Here is a 24,149-nt window from a genome sequence, read left to right on the forward strand (position 1 = left end):
ATCTTTCCCTCATTGTGGGACTGAACTGTCTCTGCACTGAACTTGGGGGGAACTTGACAAATGGCTCAAAACTTTGCCTCAATTTTCCTTTGCTGGGGCAACGTGAATGAATTGCCATGAAGAACACAATCTCCAATGTGATTGGCACTGACCTAGACCAGGGGGAAGATTTACTCGAGAAAATAGGCTTGAGAAACTTGGGAAGTCTTGTAAAGCTATGGAATTGAAGTGATGTTAGGGTTTATATATCAGGCTCACGCTCGTACCGGCCACATCCACAGATTTTCTTTGGGTCTCGTTCTCCATTCTCCTCCTCTCTCTTCAGCGGGGCAAATACTAATCTTGCTACTATTAATGACTTCTGACGAGTGACAAAGCACCTGAGAGGGCAGCCTGTGATAGATTCCGGCTGCTGTTGGACTGAAAATTACTATCATTTGTTCAAGAAAATAGCTTCAGATGCAGCCGTTTCTGAAGGGGATATTGGGTAAATTGAAATGGTTATAAAGGAGACTAGCGTGGCCGGGCCCTGTACTGTCTGCTTCTGTGTGCAGGTTTTATCTCTCTAAAGCAAGGCAGTGTGCATGAGGCGGCGGCGGCTAGCAGGGAAAGCTCTGAGTCCTGGCAAGCCGGGTCTTCTGGCGGGGGGGGGGGCAGGAGTTTCAGCTGGGCTCGGCTCCGTCCTTTGAAAGGTTAATGCTCTGGCCCACTTCAAACCTGTCGGCCCTATCAGCTCCATCTGCCAATTAAATGGAGGGCCTGCGGCTTTGTCTGGGGCTTTGTCCGGGGCCTCTCGCCCTTCAAAATGTTTAGTAAGAGAAATGGCATCTGCCCTGTGGAGAGCTGTGTTCACAATCCACTTATGCCCCGAGTGCATGGTCTCTCTGCCGCGGGGGAGCCGAGGACTTCAAGTGGATTCCACGTGAAAAAATATCACTGCATTTAAAATCGAGGAGAAAAGGCACCGCCTGTCACTAGCTGAGTAATTTTGAATCTGAGAGAGGAATCTGTATTAGTGCAGACTTGCCTTGCTTTTTTTTTTTTTTGGTTACATTTCCTTTTTCCGTACCCTGAGTCAGCTGGCAGGGGTGAGTTACCGCCGTCCCGTTGATTGAACACAGCGCACCGCTCTGTGGGATCAGACTCACGGCCCCGGCACAGTTCTCGAGCACACAGTGTTCACTCAGCAGCCCAGGCCCATGGAGCACTGCCACACAACCAAACATGAAATCATACAAGGGGATGCTTCTTTTTCTCAGTACAGAGGGATGACACAGCAGCTGATCATTTACTGTAGTAAACCTGCATCCTGCCTCACCAATATCCTGACAACATGATGCTTCATCGCTCCCGATCAGGGTTCTGCCCTCCTGCAGTGAGATTAAAGAGGTCATGTCATCTGTGCTGCCTGTTTAACATCAGTAGCGATCCACTCAAATGGAAGACCTTGACTAATAGTGATTTCTAGGAAAAAAATAGACATGAATAATATAAAGTTCAAATGCTTCTAAACAGTTATTGGCCCATCCTTCATGTAATGTAGTTTTTGGATAAACTATATCACATTTTGTGCTTAAACATGAAAAACTCAATGTAACATTTGTAAAAGAGGGTGTGTTCACTTTCAAATGATAGAGGATGATGCCAGTGCTGAGCAGGTCTTCATCAACGCCAATCAGATGAGGCAGTTGGCAGTCCAGCACCACTCCACTCCCCTCCTTCCTCAGAGCCAGAGTCTCCTCCTGCGGGACGCAGGAGAAAACTCCATGAGAAAAAAAACAATATCCTCTTTCTATAGCCTGTAGCCAGAGTGGCGCACAATATAAAATAAAAATGCTGACAGACATTTAATGGCAACCAGCAGAAAACTGAATTCTTTATGAGTGCTCTTCCTTGCCTGAAGGCCAAGCAGAATAATAGTGGCGTTCCAACCATGTGTCGCCATGAAGCGGCAGCGTGGCTAACGGCAAGAGAGGCACCATAAATCATTCAGATTATCATGGCTAGAGTCAAACTGTACATGGTGTTCACCGAGCGAAGCAGACGCAGTGCCACCGCACGCGCACACACACAGACACACACACACAGAAGACTGTATACCATGCACCATTGGGTTTACTGATACATAGCTATAAACATTCAATGTTGCTATTAGCATACTCCCAGGCTGATGAAGGTGTGTCAACTTTAGATAACCGCGACAAACTTCCGCTAATGTTGTCATGTTGTCTACAGTGTGTGTGTAAGGATGACTGGTATTGTACGCAAGGTCAAACTAAAGTGGATTCTTGTGTCTCTCACAGCCTGATATCAGGTGCCAGCATGCCATTTGTAGCGTACGCATACGTTTTCTCATTGTCCTAGGTAGCGCATTATTTGTTGAGGAAAAGTGAAGAATAGAGGTAAAATGAATCATTATAAGACAATTTCATGAGGGCATTTTCAATATTTCCCTATGAAAAATGGTATTCGTTGACGCAAATGCCCCATCTCAGAGTGCGAATAACGGGAAACACTTTAATGTCCATATTTCACACATGGGCCATTGATTAATGGTGCCTTATAGTAGTGACATTCAGATCACAGCCAATCACACACACACACACAGAGCAACATTGCAGTTGCATCACAACCCAAAAGTCAGACAGAAATTAATGTCCACATGAAAAATCCATTCCGCTTGTCCAGAAATCCCTGCTAAATATGTATTTAATGGCGTTTCAGCACCTCTCTACAGGAAGGTGATAAGAAGTGGAGAAATTGATTTAATCCGTGAAAGCCATTTCTAAAGCACAGGATGGCTATACTTAAAACCTCTGATCTGTTCCATACACTGCTTCACTGCCTCCAACTATTGTTGCTGAGGAAAAGTAGAAACATGAACCACACTGCCTTACTGTGCTGTCTGTCAAGGGGAGATATTCATTTAACTTTATATAAAATGTCATTTGACACTTATTTCATTTCGAACTTGACTAAAAGGTACGGAGACAAGCTTTCAAAAAAAAAAACAGACAGGGAGTAGGCAGAATATAAGTTAGTTTAACAGTTAATTTGCCAATTATCCCACAAGAAATGAAACACTTGGCCTCAGACGACCTGCCAGATTCAAAAGACACACTGAATTAAGCCATCAAGAGGGACTTAACTTTCTAGACCGGGGTTGAAGGCCAACAACCTTCTCCTTCCAGGGCATTGGCTCCAACTCCACAACCCCAGAGTGTACCCAAGTGTGAGTGGCCCTATCAGAAGAATTCTTCTGTTAAGCTGGTGGACTAATGCTTCACATTGCTATGGATTATCATAAGTACCCCCCCCAAGAGGCAGAGCGGAAAATATCCCACATATGGAGGATTCAGAGGCAATACTCTGCATGAACTAGTTCCCCTCCCTTTGGACCTCCTCTACTCCCCTCTGTATGGATTGGGCCGTGAAGTGAGAGACGTGTCCACTACCACCACCTCCCTCATTGGCAGATGCGAGATGGGAGAAATCCTTTTTTCTAATGAAGAGGGAGAGGCATCGACCCCAGCCCCTGTACTTAATTAAAAGGGATTCTTCACAGACTTCATTAGAGGTGAGGAGCAGTCTGGCAGATTAATGCACTGTGTCACTTTCCACAGACACCAGGAACAGATGAGATCCTCTTATTTCCCCCTCTCATACGCGCACACACACACACACACACCAGAGAAAGTTGCTCCCCGCCACACCCAGCCAGTCAGTCTGTCTGTGAGGAGAAAGTCTGCCTTTCTCTCTCCGTTCAGATTGAGGCAGCTGGTGAACATAATTAACTGTGGCCTCAACCAGCAGCCAGGCTTGGGCAGCATTTAAGCTCCCATTAAAAGCCATCATCTGTGGTTGGGTAAAATATTTAATGGATTTTCTCGGCGCTTCAACAGTTCGGGTTCCCGACTCGGTTTGCATGCATATCAAGCGCTACTGTACTAGGCCGACCAATCATCCCTTCCTGACTGCCCGTCAGCCTCGTCGAGTGGAGCGACTCGCCTGGAGGACTCATCAGTAGGTACTCTTCATTCAGAACAAGAGAAAAACGTCTGCATCTGAAGCGCTCCGTTACCTTCAAATGCTAATTTCCTTAAAAGAACCGCATTGATATCCACAGATTGCAGGCCTTTACGAAGTTAGAATGAATGATGCAGAGAGGAAAGGCAATTATATGGACCAGTGTTCCAAGGGCGTGGGGCCCTCCGTTCACATCTCTTGGTTATACATATTCTAGTGTGTTTACTCACATAAAGGGACAGTCTTGTTAACCGTTACTTTCTCTATAAAGTCCCCTCTATGTGATTTGTGTGTGTAAAACAGAATCTAATCAGAAACTCACTCCTCTGCTTCTGAACTGGCTTGATTGACAGTCCAGCCACCATCATGTCGGCATGCACAGGACTTGTGGTTCAAAACTGGCAAGGGACTCATAACACTGCTGACCTGATAACATTGTTGCTGGATACTGGAAGACTTTTTTAAATTTATTTTCCCAGCTAGAGTCTATGTTACTTTAATCCCCCCCCCTAATCCCCCATCACAACTACAAAGTTGAAGAAGCCAGTTAACGATGCACGTTTTGCACATCCTGTATATAAGCTATAATATCACAGATTTGTTTTTCTTCATATTTTCAGATTTGTCATTTTTAGATTTTTCAGTGTCATTCTGCATACATTGCATATTTTTGGTATAGTATTGTACATATTTTTCACTCTTCCGTTCATACATCTCATTAATTCGTTGAATTCAAGAGTGTGAAATTCAATATCACTGTTGTCCATCATACTGGCACGCAAAGGACTTTTGAGTCTGGGGCCAGAGGGAGACTCAGCAACGAGATTTCAGTCCTCGTTAGCATGAGTGACACCTGTAACACATGTACTCGCCATTATAAGCCTTCAAACATGGCAGCATAACTGTTGATTTTCAGGAATCAAACTAAAAATGTGTGAAGAGTCAAATTCACAGAGTCAAATTCACATTCGCAGATGTGTCAAGGCTTAGGTGCCGACATGCGAATATGTAAAAGGTCATGAAATGCTATAACGACGAAACATGATGTATAACTGCCGACAGTATGAGACAAATTGACCTTAAACAGAGTAAGCATGAGGCCGAAAAAAAATGTGAGGTTTATGTAATTTCATTCTGCTGATTGTAGCATGTGTGAGTCTTGGGGAATACAAAGACTTCTAAGATGAAAGAAACACTGTGGTTCATCTTTTCTTACGGAAACTGAGGTTCCTCCCACCACATTGTGTTACGAGGGGATCTTCAAGGATGGCTGGGGGAGCATTTTCAACCTCACTCAATGCACTAGCAATACACACAGATCTGGAGTGTGTGTTTAAGTGTGTGTGTGTGTGTGTATGTATGCATGTGTGTGTATGCCCCTGCAGTAGAACAACATTTCACTCTACCCTCTTCCTGCCTTTTTTGTTCTCTCAATCTGTTGCTGCCTCTGTCTGGTAAGAGGCTGCTCTGGAATCCATCTCATATTAATTACTTTCTCTTTCCCACATGCCCTGTAACCAATCTGGGTAGCTGACGATGAATAACTTTGCATTCCAAATCTGCTTTGAATACAGAATTCAAATTCTGTTTACACCGTTCTTGGTCAGCTTCCCCCCCCACCCTCCCCACTGCCTCATCCCCCATTCCAAGCAGAAATTTCATCTAGCTCTTAGCAAGAGCGTCAACAGAATTACCCACAAGAATATGCACTCTTGAAGACTTGGGAGAGGACCGATCCTAATACAAAAGCCATGTGCTAGAGACACAGAAGACGCACTACGTACACTGCCTTACACACAGGTCAGACAACATGGAGGCTGGATCATATTAGGGCCATTATATTTAACTAAGGTCTAACTAAACGCTTAACTAAACAACAAATCTTGAAGGTCGGTTAGTTAAAACTTTCACCAAATTCCACAAATCTGATTAAGCTTTTGTTTGCCAAGTTGACTTGTACATTTCTCAGAGTCGGTGTGTAGAATTTTGAGACGGCCAATCTGAAACGGGGGCTGGGTGTGCTTCTGTGTTCAACGGAGCCAGATACCACCTCTAATGTCCCTACAGCATTCCATGCAGGAATCCCACTTATCATTTTTCACCCGGGCAGAATGCAAATGCACAGGAAGACAAATGTCAAATCCATAAAGTCATTCATCAAACACTTAGAGTTATGGCAATATCAGTGTGCCAGCCGGTCACCAGTACAGTGGCCTTTTAGCCTAGGTGTCACGTTGTGTCATGCATCATAACAGGTGCCTCTACATGGACGGGCACGGCCCCAAATAAGGCATATTGCTCAGTGCTTCAGCTCTGCCAGTGGAGATGGACGACGTTGCCTCTGAGCACAAAGTCATTTCCCCTTGAACATGCAGGCAGAGATTTACAACACGGCCACTTTAATTAATACGCTGGACGGTCAGAAACGAAAGGGCCATATGTCAATAATCAAGACCTCTTAATTAGCAGCAGTGACAGCTGCTAATGAGTTCCAATATGCTGTCATGAATAAAGGGCCGTCGAGCCACTAAATGTCACCTGCTACCCACCATACACAATATAATGTAATTTCTCCAACACACAGACACCCATAAATCACAGTCAGATGTGAGCTATTCAAAATCCTTATATAATCTATTCTTGTTTATACTTTCATACAAGCAATTTGAACCCTTAGCACTGCAGAAACTAGCAATAAATACTATTTTTGTACAGAATCTGGTACATTCACTCACATTCACATGCTCCAAGTCAGAAATACACACATCTATTCTGAGAAATCTTCTGAAGGAAGGAACCTAATATTTGTAAAATCAGCTCAGGTCAACAGCACAACACTTTAGTTTAAACCTACGCAAAAACTGCTGTGGAGAATTAACAGCTTATCCAGCATATATGAATGATGGAGACATCATGCCACCCCATACTTTTTTATGACTGGCATGCTCCACAGTTCAATGCATAATGCAGCAGGCTACTTGGCTGGATAAGATGAGCCCCAAACAGATGACATTTGGTGTTGTTATTTGGGAGTTCGGGCACAAATTCAACCGAGGAAAAGTGTTGAGTGTAAACTCGGGGCTGGCACACAGAGGCGCTGAGGGGGTGTGTGTGTGTTGGGGTGGGGGTGGGTGGAGGGGTGCTGTGGGGATGCTGCAGTCCTGTCCCAGCCTCAGAGAAACCATATGGGGTGGATGGATAAGGCAGGTCTGTTCTGCTTCTCCTCGAAAGACTCTCCCAACACTGTCACATGTTAACTTCAGGATCATTACAACAGCTCAGATGGCTTTTGGATGCCATTCTAATCTAAATAAATGCAAAAATTTAAACGCCAGGTTGACTTTCTGCTTTTATCACCCTTTCCAGTCCCTGAAGCAGCTGAGGCCGTTCACAGGACTTGCAGTGACACCAGCTGGTGGGATGTCTCAACTGCGAGCAGCAACGTCCGTCAAAACGACTGTGGGAGGCTTGCTGGCCTGCTGAATGTTAGTGTGAAAATTAATGAAGCCAACTTTTGAACTCTGTGTACTCTGTGGCCTTGTATGCAGTGAAGCATTCTGGAAAATCTATGCCAGTTTACCCTTAGTACATAACTCAAATTAAAAATGCAACTATGAGTCTTCGAATCTAATGCAAAACAAATTTGTTAGGACAGATTGCTAAAGTGAAAAGGGCAGCTTGGAAAAGCAAGGTAAGCAACAAAAACACATCCAAAAGTCAGAGCATATCTTGGAGCAAGGACACAAACATTGTCTGTGTAGAAAATAACTTCATCCCAACTCCTGTACAAACAAAAAAAATGCTTTCAGCTTTTCAAAATGTAAGTTTCACACAGTTAGTCTGGTCTTTGGTTGTCCTTATAATCATCTACGTATCTATGATTAAATAAAAGAACAAAGAAAAACTAGAGAAAACTGGAACAAAGTGTTTCATAAAATGATTCTCTTCAATTACTTTCTGTCTTGTTATCCACTAGCTCATGTCCGTAAACCAGCGAGCAAAGTGAAACATACTGGGCTTTTGTGAGCGAAGCTAAACAACGTTAAATTGGCCCCAAGATATTTACTCAAAACCCTCTTATCACTTGGCTCCCATTTTAAAAAGAACATCTTACAACAGAACGATAGACAGGCAGCCAAAAACTAGCACTGAACACTGTTGGCATTTCAAGCTCCCACTGCCTTGTGAAAGCTCTCTGGAGGTGGCTGGATGGGGCCACAAAGCTCAGGCACACGTTGGGCCATCTGGTGAGTTCAGTGATGTGTGTGTGAGAAAGACACAGAGACGGACAAGGAAAGACAGAAAGCAAGAAAGACATCAAACTTAAGTGAATTATGCAAAAAAAAGGTCATGAACTCCCGGTTTCTGGCTGATCTTTCAAGTTGTGTTATTTTGGATTTTTGTGGAAGGCAACGCTGGATCATGACTGTATGTTTAAATACATGAATGAGGCATTACTGCACCTTCAGAATTCTCTCAGTCTCCCCCCACTTCTTGGCCCACTCCTTGGTCAGCGCTACAACCTGGTGGGGAATGGCGGACGTCATTTACAGACGAAAACATCAAAACAGCATTGTTCCACATGCAGCGGAGGATAACTCACCTTTGCCTCATTCTGATGCAGCTTCTCTTCCACCTTCAAAGAGGAAGACGGGTCTCCACGGGGAGCCTGAAGAAGAGGAAGAAGAAAACAGAAAAGACAGGCCGGCCTATGACCTCTTTGAACAAAACCCTGTCAACACACATATTGTACTATGGTTGATGGCCTTTTATGGGAGCGTGAAAGTATGCGCATAGTGTACATGTCCGCAGAGGGAGCGGACCTGATCGGCTTCCTCCACCAGCCTGCGGAGCCGGGCGATCTCTTCCTGCAGCTCTCTGATCAGCCTGACGCTGCCGTCTTCGTTCACCGTGGGAGAGTTCACGATGCTCTTCGCTCGGCTGGCGTAGCGCAAAGTGCTCAGGGTCTCCCCGTAGTTCACATCAGCGGGAGAAATGGCTGCCATCGCAGATCGCCAGAAAAGAATGCACCCGGGTTGATGAGCAGTAGCGAGATAAGACACGGCAAACAAAAGGGGGATTCACTGTGGTTATGTAGCTCGACATTATCTACTCCCATTTTAAACACACATTCAAGTGCTGATAAGAAACAAAAGGGCCGGAAAGACTTTCTGGAAACGGCCTGAAATGTCACGGTATCAGCCCAGTTCAGATCTACATACTTGCGATCATAATAGTCTTGGAGTTTCCACCCAGGCTGTCTTTTAGCAGCCACGTCAGCACAGAGTCCCTGTAGGGAATGAAGATCTGCTTCTTCTTTTTCGTCGTCTGTCCGCCCTCACTCAGGTCAGCTGGAGGTCACACAGAGAGAAACACTGAACTGGACAATTTTCACTCCAAAACACAATATTGCCCAATATTTCATGCCCAATATTTCAAAAATACAGATGATTACAACCTCAAAATGTTTATCATTTTGTAAGTAAAGGCCCCAAGATTGCTAATAACCTTGACACTATTCAACAGTGAGTTTCATTCCAGCCATAATTTTATCAGAGCAGAAGTCATTTTTTCCAGATGATGGATATCCTATTTGGAATGAAAACTCAAACATCAAATTGAAAGGATTATAATGAAGAATTTTAATGCCGCAACACTGGCAAACAAGGAAAGTAACCCCAAATGCTAAGTGTTCTTTTGAAAGAAGCGGAGTGATTGCACAGTGAGCTAAATCAGTGTCCTTGCCCAGATTATAATTGTTATCCACTAGCGAGCTGACTGGGTCAATAATAGATGAAGATGCGGTGTCATGGTGCATCAGTCATGCTGTAAGCTCCATTTACCCAGAGCTGAGATCACACTGCCCAGGGTGACGAGGGATTTGTTGATGTTGGCACCCTCCTTCAGCCTGGTGCCTGTGGTGCGCGTGGCATCAGCTCTCTCGCTGCCTGCCAGGTCTACCAGGTGGATCTTACTCAGCGTCTCGCATGGCAGCTCCGCATCAAACCGAGCCTGTGGCGGGGAAAACATTACTGAGCACTCCCGCTTTAGTTCAAAAGAGGCAATCTCACAGAGGAATACTTAGCCGTATAGGCAGTATCACAACAAAAGTGCTACTTAAGATGTAAAAACTGAAAAAGCCTTTGAAGATGGAAAAGCAACATGCTAAAAATTAGCATCGCACAAAACGGATGAACAGGATGGAGCTAATTAGTGCTCTTGAGGGATGACCTAAAGAGTTTGCAGGGAAACTTTTCAAAGGTTTACCACAAAACTGACTACAACATGAGTCACCGAAAAGGACTTAAACTTATGAGTGAGCGCTAGAGGTACAGGTGTGTTGTTCACCTGGGTGAAGCTGATGGTGAAGATGGCATGGGAGCGGCTGCTGGCGTCATTCATGCCCGTGCTGGCTGTGGTGCGGTTGTCATTCCCCAAAACGATCAGCTCCTCTATGTCACTGTAGTTCTGTACGAGGTGCTTGGAAAGGTCTAGACGCATTTGTGGGGAAATTTGGCATCTCATACTAAACGTCAATTCAGCTGAGGTGCAAATGGGATGGTGAGTTAAAGAGAAATGTCTTACTCTCTACGTAGGGTCCATCCCTAGGGTGCTCTCTCACTCTCAAGCCTCCACCATCTGCGGGTGTAGTTCTCCTCTTGAGAAGGTCCTGCACACGTTCATTGTAGATCTCCAAATAGCTGATGCCAAGACAGGAACACAAATGCAAAATTTGACCCTCTAGATTTCACACAAAGCTACGGAGGCACTAAATAATGAAGGGTTTCAATGCTGATATGCATGGCATGCCATCAAATGGGGAGAAAACAATTGTATGCTATTCACTAACCATGTACCACGAATGGAGATGCACAATAAATTTAAAGACAAGTTGCTGTGCTCGCACTGGCATTGCATAAATAAACATATGCAAAGTAGGTTTTGGCAGAAACTGTGGTCAGCGTGTGCAAAATGGAAAAGAACTAGTCAAAGATTCAAAACCGATGCAACCTTGTAAAGGCATGGAGCAATTAACCTTTCCAGAAAACGTGACAGTAGTCAGATGGTAGAGGCCGTATCTTGTGGATGTAGCCAGATGTTTTCTGACACTATGTTGAGTTCTCATTCATGTCACAATATTAGTGTTTCCAAATGACTATAGGCAGTGAATAGCAAACTACCACTAAGATAAGATAAGATAGCACTTTATTGATCCCCTTGGGGAAGTTTAGGGTAATATAACAATACTGAATAGTAATGCAATGAATATTATTTGTAACTAAACATGGAGAATGCCTTGTCAATGGGATCATTAAGATCCCATCTATTGTCACCTCCTTATAAGGTGCGCAACTCATATCAATGTTTTACATTATAGAGATGAAATTAATTTGTCAAATGGTGTCATGACATCTACCTATTATATAAGCAAAACAAAACAATAATCATAGGTTTCAGGAAGAAGAAAGCAGAACCACACACTGTGTCCTCTTAGTTTCTAACAATCCACACAGACAGAAACGTTGACTGGAAGGAGGCCACCAGTGCCACTAAAAAACATAATCAAGATTCCCTTTCCTCAGGAAACATAATTTGATGTCAACAAGAACACATCTACACTAATTTCTCATTGTTGTTGTGTCTACTGTATTTTTCATGTTTGCTGGTGGCAAAAAGCATTGCCCTTGCAGAATTGATAAAGTATTCTGTTCAACTAACATATTGACTGTCTGACATTAATTCCATTACAGATTAACTTTCATGCTTTTGGAAAATGCATGAAGAGATCAATGCATAACTTGCACCTCTCGTGGATAATCTTTGGTGGCTTGTGAGTTTTAGCCTGGATAATTGCTTAAATGAAAACATCTTATTTATACCAAAAATATTGTGCAACGTCTTGGCAAAAGTAGTCCTTCAATCTCATTCACGTTATCCAATAGTCCCAAAGCAAGACCTGGCAAAGCCAGCTGAATAAAACCCAAATCTAGAATTGAATAAAACCCAAATAATGTGCCAGTACACTTGGTACCTAACTGTTGAATAATGCTTTCACAGCAGCTTGATATGCTTTAATGCTCAATTTTCTCTCAAACCATAATTACAGTGAATTTGGGCTTAAGAGTCATATAATTACTGTCAAGGTATTACATCACCACCTGGATTTACACCAATCAAACTTTAATACTGCAATAGTCAAGGACAAAATCTTTATAACTAAAGGCTGTTGATCCCATCACAAAGAGAAGACAAACTTGTTTTTATAAAATATGAATGGGGGGGGGGGGGGGGGGGGGGGGGGGGGACTTGAGCACCTACTTGTCCTGCCATAACCCTAAATCCAGCTCTATTGCACTTCAAAGTTTCCTAACAATTCAAGGCAAGCAAACCATTGATGGCAATATAGAGGGGTCACAGTTTGGAATTGAACCGGGGCGTTTCCAATTTTATTTCCGCAGCAACTCACTAATTCACTCCTACAACACAAGACTGTCAAAAAACCTTCACCTCCCACTGTGCCATACATCAAGAAGTCAATTTTCAATTAAATATTGAGGGGTCACAGTTTGGAATAAATGTTCTTATTTAGCAGATTCATCTCCTTCATTGAATGTATTTAAAAGAAAAATAAGAGGTTTTGATTTTTGACAGCTGCTAATGCACTTATTTACATACATTTGATCGCTTACCTAATAATCCTGGAGATTTATATGATTCATTCATATTTGTTTGTACCAGTTTACTAAACACTTATGTAAAATTTCAGTAATTGCATTTTCACTATTGTAACTACTTAAAATGAATTTTCAATGACTGTCACTTAATTAGTATAACCTTGGTGAGGTTTTGATATAAGCTCATCTTGGGCTTTTTACCCCACCTGCATTTCTTTCCCTTTCTTTCTTTGGTAATTATCTTAACATATTGGGGGGGATTGTTTGTTTGTTTTTAATATATGCAAATAAACTAAACTAAAGCATCAAAATAAATAAAAAAATGCACTTAGTTGTAATATAGTGGTAGTTCTTGTATCTAGAGCTCTGTCAGTCCATTTCCAAGGTTTCACCTTCTGTGTCTGGGCTGCCCTTTTGTTTACATTTGGATTATGGATTTGGCCTTGAGAGAGCCAGGCCCGTGGGATATAGAATTACCGTCTTCACTCCATCAGTCAAAGCAATCAAAACAACTGAAGCACAGGTCCTGTTGGATAATGCAAACAGATACAATCAAAATGCACCGCGTGGCGACCTATTGAAGGCCAATTTGTAAACAGCCTTGTACTCTTTGCAAAGGAAAGGAAAAGGAACTGAGGATTTCTCTCTTCTCTAGTATGGCATTACCAAACCAGCATTTCACCACTTTTCCATATTGCTATGTAAGCAGAGCTCCCATGATCAGCTCAAGGGCAGTTGGCTATTAAAGATAATTTAGTAGTCAGGTCCCCTCTTCATTTAGAGCCCATCACGAAGTGGATGAGTGGATGTCTGCTTTAGTCAAGTTAGTCAAGCACCAGGTGACCCTCAGTGCATCATGTTCATCCTGTTCCACACTGACTGAAGTGCTACCTGACGACTGATTATAATCAACAGAAGTGACAGCTCATCTAGCGCTCCCTCCTTACACTCTGGCACTGAATAAAACCTGCAGGACCTAGTTTTTAGAAGTAAACTTCAGGTTCAAGTTGCAGAAGCCTCGCATATTTATCATCAACTAAGCATAAAAGTCCTTTCAAACAGCTTTATTTCTTAAAAAATAAATAGGAGGCTGGAAAGCTTCTTAGATTCTGATGTTAGAGATAGCATGGTTGGGTGCTCTATGGAAAAAAGGTTATGAGGTTAATAAAAGCCTATTCTATTCATTATGAAAAGCTAAAAATGTGCCCGATGCGGTTTGGCCTCGTGGCCTTCAGAGTAAAGAAATGTCCTTGCCTTGGATCTCTTTTCCCTCAGCTTTATTACTTATTCCTACCATAGCTTATGAAATTAAATGCAATGAATTGACTGCTAACAAATGTTAACAGGATGCTGCTGCTATAATTTCTCATGAAGAAAAATACCCGCATGAAACCTCTTTGAATGCTCACAACGGGAGGTTAATTATTGATTAATGGGGCAGACTTCTAATAGTCCTGAAGCTTCTCTTTAAGATAAGGAGGAGCCTTACTTCATGTCTGTCGACCTCTTACCTGACCTCTGTATGGAACGACACTGCATCACTCTTGTTTCTCTGAGAAATCTCGCAGAACAAGCCTTCGCAGATCCGTGGGATTAAACCTTTATCCCCCTGGCACAATAAAAGGGAGAAATGTTACATTTATAAGCCTCACGCCACAAAATGCTACTGTACCAACACACTGTACTTTTAGATGACAATGCCATTTTGCTCCTATTGTGTTCTCTTAATTTGGGTGTCTTTTGCTATCCTGCGACCACAACTCTGTACATGCAAAGACTGCTGAACAACACAAACAACAGCTCATCTGATATGGAGTTACTGAAGCATAAAAGCAATTCCACTCTGAGTTGTGTGCCCTCTTGTTTTAATTACAAAGTAACAGATAGTAAGTATTAAGAGCCATATATAATTATCTAGGATGTTGACAGCAGCTCTGCTGATGACCTTGCACAAGTCTCCCGGTAGACAAGCAGAAATCTCATCCGCACTGTGAAATTCCAAATGCTGTGCAAGGTGAGGAGAGAGAGGTAGAGGACTGCTGCCCTCATCACATTTTCTGATTAGTGGGAAGAAACATGGAGATAGATGGGGAGAAGGGGAGGAACATGGGATGGGGCTGCCATCGGTTAGTTTCTAATGTGGCGAGGAGTGATATGTTCACGCTGGGCGAGCAGTGCAGGGACATTAGCTCTGTAAGCTCTATAGTGTCGGCAATGTCATGTGACGTCCTTTGTGTTTCTGATGATATAAGGCCGAGAGGCTGATTGCCTTGTATGTTTAGCATGCAAGCAGGAGATATTCAAAGTCTCCCCTGGGAAGGATAGGTACATTTTACATTACGTGAAAAAAATAGCACTTTAAGCTAAGTAAAAGTCTCCATGACACGTCCTGAATGTGCTGTGGAAGCTTAGAGGAGGCCTTACTGTATGTCCCATCATGGTGTGGGACTTCCCTGTGCCTGTCTGGCCATAAGCAAACACACAGGCATTGAAACCCTCGAATGCAGCTTTCAGGACATCAGACCCCAAGTCCTGAAAAATCTAAAATAGCAGAGTGAAGGTAAGGTAAAATAAGAGATAGAAGAACATTGCATACATAAACCATGTCTTGCTTCCATTCAATTTTTAACTACATTAAGACTCCACAGAGAAAGTTCATTTCCGATTATTGAGTGGGAGTGCACTAGGTTTTTGAGAAGCGTGGGTTCAGAAAAGGAGTTCCAAAGTACTTAGTGCTGACTCTGACAGCCAGATAAGGTCAACAGTCATGAGGAGGATGACTGTGTCAGGTTGCACAATGCTTTTGACCCAAGTCTCTTCCCTCCTCCGCAATACACAAAGCTATGCAATAAAGAAAAAGCCTCCACAATTAAACTATCACTGAGACAGATCAGATATTAAACAAAAGCATCTGGATACCTTCTCCTGGGATGCAAAACTGGGGCTTCTTCTGTCAGCTGAATCATAGGAGAAATCATAAGAAAAGGTCTTCCTTCTGTCCTTCAGAGTAACACTAGGTGAAAGCTAGAATAAAAAAAATAAAAAACATTAAAATAAATGAAAAACAAGTGTTTCACTAATTGCATTAGAGCATGTTTAATTGAGTACTGGGATACCTTTATATTGATTATAGATGTGGTGTTCCCCTTCATATGGACTATCACTTTCGATGATAACTGTTTTTCTCTGTGGAAACGGGGATGTGGAAATTGAGGTGAACACTGCAGAACTGGACAGGCCCGGGCCTCAGAACGGGTTGGGCCTCATGATTAGGCTTTGATTTTGAAAGCCTGGTTAAAATAAACCTCCCCCATTCCCCGCAAGGACTGTCAGCTGAATAAAGTGGACAGTGCAAATGTTGACAAAGCCAGACGCTGTACCTTTTGTTCAAGGGTCGGACTCGGACTGCCACTCGCACTGAAGCCATAGTTGGTGAAATTCAGACGGGGAGATTCATTTAACCGCCAGTTCACCTCTGACACAAGCCACACACACCACGCGATTTAACCCAGCCTGTTTTGTCCTTCTTTGTTTGATGGAACGGCTGCCCACTCACATTGTATTTCACACCTAATTACCTCACCTGTATCCCCATTTTCTTGACTTGATGTGCCACACAAACTCGCCACTAGTGGCACTATAAGCATGGGAGATGCGCCCTAGGACGAGCCACATACAGGTTTATTGGGAAACATTTTGCACATAAGGACTAGGTCTAACTGTTTGCACTGTAAACCAACATAACCTTAATTGCTACGTAGGCTTTTAAGTGTTTCAGCCTATGTGCTGATTTATATTTCAAGACACTTGACAACGCCATTGTGTACATGTTTAGTTGCCTATTACGTAATCATTACCTGTTTGCCCTGAGTTTTTCATAGCGGAAGCGTCAAGCTCCGCCCGCTTGTGCTGGGCATAGGCTATGAACAAAACGAGCGAGCCGTATGTGGTAAACATCTAACATTATGTCTTTCGTTCCTTATTTCACAACCATTGAGGTCAGAGTACCGAATCAATAAGCCAATGTTATCACTTTAAAATCTAGATTGTGTTTAATGCGTCCATAGTAGGCTGTTTGTATTTGGATATATTGTCTGTTTGAGCTACAGAGAATACTATCCAAGCACGCAGGCATATTAGGTTTTACGCTGCATTCCAGTCATGTGGGAATAATGGGAATAACAATATCGTCGTGCATACGACATGCACTTAGTGGGCGATTCAGAGGAGTTTGGGCTATAGTAGGCCTACAGCAACCCAAACATTGGAATGTCAACCATAAACGACAAACAGTTGTTGTGTCATGGTATTTTAAGAGGTATAATCACAAAACGGCTTATGTGATCAAAAGCGTATATTTGGTCGTTTTATTTGAAATGAATATAGCCTACTACACATTCCTTGCGTTTGACGGCAGATATTTTTTTATTTACATTTAGAATTCAGCAAGTATGAGAAATCGGGGTCCATCTCCAAACACCGCCATCCAAAGTAGTATTTGCTAGCTGAACAGTGAGATCAAATAGACATTACGAACTGAAGATGGGTATTTTCAAAGGGGCGCCTCGTATCTCCCATCCTCCCCATATAACTTGAAGGCAGCATTACTGTCGATCACAGTTTCCCATGATGCATCGCGGATAGGACCCGGGGACATTCAAAACGATGGCGGAGGAGTCGAATATAAAACCAACAGTGGGCTTAGAAGTTAACGAGAGGACTTCCAGAATTGATAGCGGAGATGATGAGATAAAAAAGTGCCTCTCGTTTTCGTTAGAAAAGGATATCACCACACGTAAGGAACCCGGTATAGCATGTGAAGTCCTAACATTCGACCACACAATTTGTCAGACTAGTGTTTCCGACACAAACTCATACCGGCGGCCTCCTTCGGAAGTCGCTGGACAACTCTCAACTCAGGATGTAAGCACATGTCTAAAGGCAAAAAATACCTGTGAATCAAAAGACGTCTCCTCAGAGCATGAGACAAATTCAAAACAACATAATGTGAGCGGCATGGACGACAAGGAAAACACCGCCCTACCCTCTACAACCCCCGGTCCTGGTAGGTAACCAGCCATGGCAGGGTAGCTAGGTTAGTTAGCTAGCTACATTTAGCTAAAACTGTACAGGACTGGTCTGTTGCTCACTCTGCTAATATTCTGATTTTGACAGATGACATTCAACAAGAGGACAGTTTGCAAGCCCCCCTTGTGACTGCCACTAAGCATGATAACACAGAGGACAGTGATGCTGAGGTGGTGAGAAGAGCCCAGGACGAAGGCCGTGTGGACGTGGTCTTCCCTGGCACTGTAACCCAGGAGGGCTGCTGCCGTTTTGTCAGCGAGATCCTCAAGTGCATCCTCTATCAGAGACAGCAGCTGCCCATGACCTATGACCAGCTGGTGTACTCTCAGAAGAAACAGCAAGCTTCAATGCAGGTGAATCCAGCTTGAAGTAAACTAAGTAGAAGTATTGTTGTTATATATTTATGTTATTATATTGTTCTACTTAAACTTGTTTATCGACTTAATGTAACTGCAGACAGGAGGGATGATGTTACTTTACTTTTCTTGATAACTGTTACAGCACTTTTTGTTTTCATGTCACACTATCTGGCTACTTACCCTGTTGATGCTTGAGGAATGTTCACTTATCTTAATGTTGTACTCATTGTATGTCGTACCGGATAAGAGCGTCTGCTAAATGCCTAAATTGTAAGTGTTTGTTAAGCCTTGTTTCTTTAACCTCACAGAATAAGGAGGTGGTGAGCTGGAGGCCGGTGCAGTCAGCAGATATGGACTGGCGGAAGTGTCAGCGGACCCTCCAGGAGTTCGAGGAGGTGTTGCAGCAGCTGGAGGTGCTGTTCTCCCTCGGCCGGGTGCCCCGTGTGCTGCTGCTACTGGGAGGCTCCCTCAACCTCCCCAAAGAGCTGTATGAGATCAACATGGAGGCGCTGGCATTGGCTGCTGGAGATCAGAGTCTACGGGTGTCATCGTGCTTAAGGCAACTCTTTCGCACACTTTTTGTAGCTGACCTTCTGTCTGATGCCAGACCTGTTCATCTGATGGCCACCACAGTCTTAGCTTTGGCTCACAGGGATTGTGGCGTAACTTGGTTCCGGCCTAAACTACACTTTAAAGTGCCAACCCGGGTAAAGAACCAAATTATTGCCCTGTCAACTGATCCTGGCGTCTGTGGGGCAGAAGTGTCAGACTGGCAGGATTATGTTTGGTTTCAGGCCCCCATGACTATCAAGGGTTTCAGCAAGTGACAAGGGGTCGGTGTGTAGTCTGAGATTGGAGACTCTTTCTCTCTGGAGCCTCTATATTATATTTTCTGTCAATTTTAATGGCGGTTCAGGTGAATTCTGAACTTATGAGCTGTACATATTTTAATGAATTATGAGTATAATTTTTCTACTTAATTGGGAATGCTGCGATTAAAACAATGGTGGGTTCATTGACGAGCAGTTTCGTATATTGTCCTTTTGTATAGTTTGGACAATGCATGCATGAAGCTTTTTTGCATTTTGGTGTGTCTTAAAACTTGATCCAGAACGGTGTGTATTCTTGCTTATATTTATAAAGTGTTTTTTACATGTTTTGCATAGAATATCAGCTCATTAATGACCGCTTTTATCAAGGACTTTAAAAATCACACACACACAATTTTGGTGCAATACATTTTTTAATGAACAGTACTTGAAAGGTTTTTAGTACATTATGTTGCTTAGTCGGGGGTTTTTTATGGCAATTTTTGTAGACTTTGGAGTATCAGTAATGTCAGTGCATACATTCACATGAATCAAAACTTGAATTAATATACAGGGTTCCGACGGTCATTAAAATCATGGAAAAGTTATGGAATTTGAAAATGTGTTTTCAAGGCCTGGAAATGTTTTGGAAAATTGAAAACTTAAATAATTACAGGACTAACTTGGAAAAATGGGACTAAAATGCAACTGGTCAGACTGCAAAGTGGTTGCTGCAAGAGTTTGTTGAGCGATTCCAACCTCTTGCTATGCAAAGGTTATGTCAACATCTTGTTGCTAGTGAACCAGCAAGTGGGATTAAGTGACCAAGGTAAATTGCTAATATTAGCAGTAAGCATACACTTTCAGGCATTATCATGTCTTGGAAAATATTTTCATGTGACTCAGAACATTTTCCTGTAATGCAAAATGTAATCAATGTTCGGCATCATATTTGTGCAAATGAAATGTAAAAAAAAAAAAACTACAGAAGGCATTTTTGTTTACATTTTATTTTAATTTTTTCAACTTTAAATAATTAAATAAATTGAAGTGTTGCATTCTTTAAGTTACAGTCCACAGTCATGAAAATCTAGTGTGTAAAATAAGTGTGGGAACCCTGAATATATAATATCTACAAATCAGTGCAGCAATTTTAAAGCCTGCAGCAATTTTAAAGCCAGTAGTAAGGTGCAAGGTGGTGTTGGAGGGACAGGAGTGGCAAAGATGTGCCCCCATTTGGAATGATGAATCAAAATCAAATATGACAGCAATATAACAAAAAAACAAAAACAAATGTGCCATAATTACATTGGTTTGAGTGCATTAACAGGCTTACAGCTTCTCCACTTTCTTAACAAACTGGAGAAAGTCGTTGGCGAGCAGCTGGGGCTCCTCAAAGGCAGCAAAGTGGCCTCCTCGAGGCATGAAGGAGTAGGAGTAGATGTTTCGATACCTAATTTCTGCCCACGAACGAGGACAGTGCATCAGCTCACTGGGGAAGGCAGCCAGTCCAGTAGGCACAAATATCCCAGTCCTAAGACAAAAGAGCAAACCTTAAGTTATTACACAATAAGCAAGAGCAAAACTAGGATACAAAGATAGCCAAAATTGCAAAATTATAGCACACTGGGCCAAATACCGTGCATCCACTCTTTTGTCAATATTAGTCTTCAAGTTCTCTTTGTAGAAGCGCATGGAAGAGACTATGGAGCCTGTGGTCCAGTAGATCATGACGTTGGTCAGGAGGTCGTCCAGGCTGAATTTCCTGTACAAAATGCAACATTTTAAGATTCACTACAACCAGGGCCAATCAGATAAACCAAGTTGCTTTTGTACTCAAGTCTTTTCTCTCATTCAAAGATCTTGAGAAGGTCATCCATGCCTTCGTATCCTCCCGCTTAGACTATTGCAATTCCCTGTATACTGGGATTAGTCAGTCGTCCCTGTCCCGCCTGCAACTGGTCCAGAATGCCGCTGCCAGGCTCCTGACGGGTACCCGGAAGAGAGACCATATTAGCCCTATTCTGGCCTCTCTCCACTGGCTTCCAGTGCGGTTCAGAATTGATTTCAAGGTTCTCCTGTTTGTCTTTAAAGCCCTGAATGGGCAGGCTCCCTCTTATATCACAGATCTCTTAACCCCTTATTCCACCTCCAGGTCCCTCAGGTCGTCTGACTTGGGGCTCCTGGCTGTCCCGCAATCTAAACTTAAGCTCAGGGGTGTCCGCGCCTTTGCTGTTGCAGCCCCTAGACTGTGGAATAGCATCCCCCTCTCTATCAGATCTGCCCCCTCCGTTGATTCCTTCAAGTCCAGGCTCAAAACATACTTTTATTCTTTAGCGTTTGGATCCTCCTGATGTGGTTTGATATGTGCCTATGCCAATGATTTGTCGATTTGTACCCATGTGTGTATTGATGCTTATGTGGGTGTTTTTGTTTTTAGTCTTTTTTATTGTGATTTTACTGCCTGCTCTGGTTTGTACAGCACTTTGGTCAACGTGAGTTGTTTTTAAATGTGCTTCATAAATAAATTTGACTTGACTTGACTACTCTAGTTTCTGTTAATTTACGGCAAGATTGTCAAGAGAAAATATACAAAAAATAATCAAATCTAAAAAGACAAGACTGAAAAAGCCCTGTTGTACCTCTCCAATCCACCATCTACCAGGTCTTTGTTCTTGAGGTCTGTCCAGGTGGAAAACTTCTCCAGAATGTAGGCAGCCAAGCCAACAGGAGAGTCATTCACTCCACAGCCTGTGCACAGGATTAAAGCTTTGTCAAGAACTGAAATTATGGTACACTGAGATCAACTAACAAATACTAATTAATGAGTTTTGCAAGAAATTGTTAGCAGCCTGTGTCACATTTCATTTGCTGGAACCCATATCTTTACGTCCAGTACAAAAGCACGTGAAGGAGAGTGGAAAGCCATAACCAAGAGTTCACCTTTCATACACGTTGTTCTTTGGCCTATAAGCAGTGTCAATGTGACCGTCTGAATTTGCGATTCTATTTCATGGTTGTGTGTGTTCCCACCTGCAGTGTCTGGTTTAGTGGCCTGGATATGAAAGTAGCCCGTTTCCCTCAGAATCTCATAGACGTTCTTCTCTAAGAAAGGGAACAACCGGTGGACGTCTTCACGAGTGAAGCCCACCAGGAAGGGCAGGTAGGGAGAAATCAGGAGGGACAACAGCACTTTGAACCCCCTCTGTGACGTAAACATGTTCAGATGGAGACCTTTCACACACCTGAAAAAGATAGATTGGGAAATAAACCACAACATTTCACTTAAGATTGAAGCTTTTAGGACATTTTTGTGATTTTGTCATTTGACATCTGTGGTACAATTTTATCCTCAGGAATTCCTCTGTATTGAGTACAGATTATTGATTATTACTTAAAATGCATGAATAAATCCAAGTTAATACAATGTTCTTGTGTTGGCAAAAGAACCCACAAGCTGCAGTATGCAAGACATGGTCTCCATGAATTTGCAGAGTCACCAGTTGTTTTTCAGTAAATTGTGCACTTTTGCACACTGCAGGCAGTGTTCCACTATATGACTAAGAATTTCACAATGTCCTCTTTGGGAAAACAAGTGGGTGGTGGAAATTCCAAGGCAATAAGGTAACACACGTTTCTGTAAACGCCTTGTTTGGCCATTCTCTTACTGTGGCTTCATCTGTGCCATGTTGGTGGTGATGAGCGAGCCCCAGTCGCCTCCCTGCAGATAGAACTGGGAGAATCCCAGACGCTCCATCAGCGTCAGGAAAACTCGGGCAGCAGCAAGACTGTCAAATCCTAGAGAGGTGCAAGAGGCACACCTGTAAACATCTGCTGCTCAAACCAAATGTTTCCACTTTTACTTAGTATTCACCTTGTTTGTGAGGGGCTTCTGAGAAACCGTAGCCAGGGATGGATGGGCATATGACCTCAAACGCAAGGCCACCTTGGGTCTCTGTGAGCAGTGGCAGAATCTTGTAGAACTCGTAGAAGGAGCCGGGCCAGCCGTGGACGAGCATAAGGGGCAGAACCCGCTGGCCCTCGCGGTGTGGTGGCCGCACATGGATGAAGTGCACATCCAACCCTGCATTAGCATTAATGAAAAGAAAAATAGATTCTGTATTGTGGAATGACTCTGGACTAAAGATTTAAACTAGTGGAGCATTGTAGATGGCATATAAAACCATGTTGATTCAGCATTGGGCTGGGCTTACCTTCTATTCTGGTTTTGAAGTGTGGATACTTGTTAATCACTGCCACCTGCTTTTTCCAGTCAAACTCATGCCTCCAGTAGGAAACCACTTTCTTGAGATAGGTGGAGTTGAAGCCATATTGGAAGCAGCTATCTTCTAAAGGATCAGTGTAGCGCGTTCTGTCAATGCGCTCGTGAAGGTCCTGAAGAATAAGAGTATTTTTTGATTGCTTCACAGAAACCAGTGCATGTTTTCTTAACAATATAACTCTTAGAAATTGATGAAAGTTTGTCTAAATTGCCCTAAATTACCTCGATCTCTTCATCTGAGGTTTGCACCTCAAAGGGATAGATCTTATCCTCCTCTGACAGCGGCTTCTCTCCTGCTCCCCACCATCCTTCACCCAGAGGAATACTTTTGACTTCTCTTCGTTTAAGTAATAGATATGCCAGGAGGCCCCCGGCTGCCACACCTGACCCTATTAGAAGCTGCTGGTGAGCAGCATCCAAGCTGAAGAAACCTTGTCTGCAAAGTTTGGATGAAAAGAAAACCTGATTGTAAACACACACACACAGCATTGATCTGAATACATTCATAGGGCAGGATTTGTGTTAAAATAGGCAACTTACTTCAAAACATGAAGTCTCTGCATTGTGCCGTTCCAAAGGTGAGTGCCCACAGGCTGCTTGGCTTCTGGTCTGGGACAGAAGCCAAAAATGGTTCAATTTCCACATTGCACTTGGAAATGTGTGAAATTAGGTGAAATTACTTCGGTTCTATACGTTTCACTCTTTTTAACATACCTTAGTAATGAGATACACGGTTCAAACCTCCACCGCTGGGCTAGGCAACTGACTCAAGAGTTACACCCATGGAAGTATTGTATCATACCGTCACTGCGGTCGCACCGGCGTAGAAAACGAACACACCGACGATTGGGAAACAAACAAGTGAGGTTATCTGGGTTTGCCCCGCAGAGATTGGATGACGGCTATTGCC

The 24,149-nt window shown here is 43.0% G+C and overlaps 3 protein-coding genes across 4 annotated transcripts in view; 1 reads left to right on the forward strand and 2 right to left on the reverse strand.

The window, feature by feature from the left end:
- The window catches only part of kif16bb (kinesin family member 16Bb), a 29,220-nt gene extending 13,092 nt beyond the window's left edge, over positions 1-16,128 (reverse strand). The window contains exons 1-15 of the mRNA XM_071898044.2: positions 16,082-16,128; positions 15,818-15,887; positions 15,621-15,725; positions 15,126-15,242; positions 14,213-14,310; positions 10,612-10,727; positions 10,375-10,517; positions 9,870-10,038; positions 9,249-9,377; positions 8,850-9,025; positions 8,630-8,695; positions 8,490-8,549; positions 1,623-1,742; positions 1,319-1,370; positions 1,070-1,207 (exon numbers count right to left, since the gene is read on the reverse strand). Coding sequence (XP_071754145.2) covers positions 1,070-1,207; positions 1,319-1,370; positions 1,623-1,742; positions 8,490-8,549; positions 8,630-8,695; positions 8,850-9,025; positions 9,249-9,377; positions 9,870-10,038; positions 10,375-10,517; positions 10,612-10,727; positions 14,213-14,310; positions 15,126-15,242; positions 15,621-15,725; positions 15,818-15,887; positions 16,082-16,128 — 1,606 coding nt within the window. The remainder of the gene's footprint in view (positions 1-1,069; positions 1,208-1,318; positions 1,371-1,622; positions 1,743-8,489; positions 8,550-8,629; positions 8,696-8,849; positions 9,026-9,248; positions 9,378-9,869; positions 10,039-10,374; positions 10,518-10,611; positions 10,728-14,212; positions 14,311-15,125; positions 15,243-15,620; positions 15,726-15,817; positions 15,888-16,081) is intronic.
- Positions 16,129-17,398: 1,270 nt separating this feature from the next.
- Positions 17,399-19,536, forward strand: mad2l1bp (MAD2L1 binding protein). The gene is made up of 3 exons (XM_071898031.2): positions 17,399-17,766; positions 17,877-18,142; positions 18,457-19,536. The coding sequence occupies exons 1-3, from the start codon at positions 17,718-17,720 to the stop codon at positions 18,973-18,975; spliced, it is 834 nt and encodes a 277-aa protein (XP_071754132.2). The 5' UTR covers positions 17,399-17,717; the 3' UTR covers positions 18,976-19,536.
- ephx5 (epoxide hydrolase 5) lies at positions 19,536-24,088 on the reverse strand. 2 transcript variants are annotated; one of them, XM_071897996.2, is made up of 10 exons: positions 23,954-24,088; positions 23,780-23,848; positions 23,462-23,675; positions 23,172-23,352; positions 22,832-23,041; positions 22,626-22,755; positions 21,991-22,202; positions 21,600-21,708; positions 20,597-20,722; positions 19,536-20,491 (listed from the first exon to the last, which is right to left on the reverse strand). In XM_071897996.2, the coding sequence occupies exons 2-10, from the start codon at positions 23,800-23,802 to the stop codon at positions 20,290-20,292; spliced, it is 1,407 nt and encodes a 468-aa protein (XP_071754097.1). In that variant the 5' UTR covers positions 23,803-23,848; positions 23,954-24,088; the 3' UTR covers positions 19,536-20,289. The 2 variants fall into 2 exon arrangements, with proteins under 2 accessions (XP_071754097.1, XP_071754098.1); XM_071897997.2 differs by lacking the exon at positions 23,954-24,088 and having other exon boundaries at positions 23,780-23,921.
- Positions 24,089-24,149: the final 61 nt, after the last annotated feature.

Source organism: Centroberyx gerrardi, chromosome 15 (assembly GCF_048128805.1).
Source record: "Centroberyx gerrardi isolate f3 chromosome 15, fCenGer3.hap1.cur.20231027, whole genome shotgun sequence".
Taxonomy (NCBI): Eukaryota; Metazoa; Chordata; class Actinopteri; order Beryciformes; family Berycidae; genus Centroberyx; species Centroberyx gerrardi.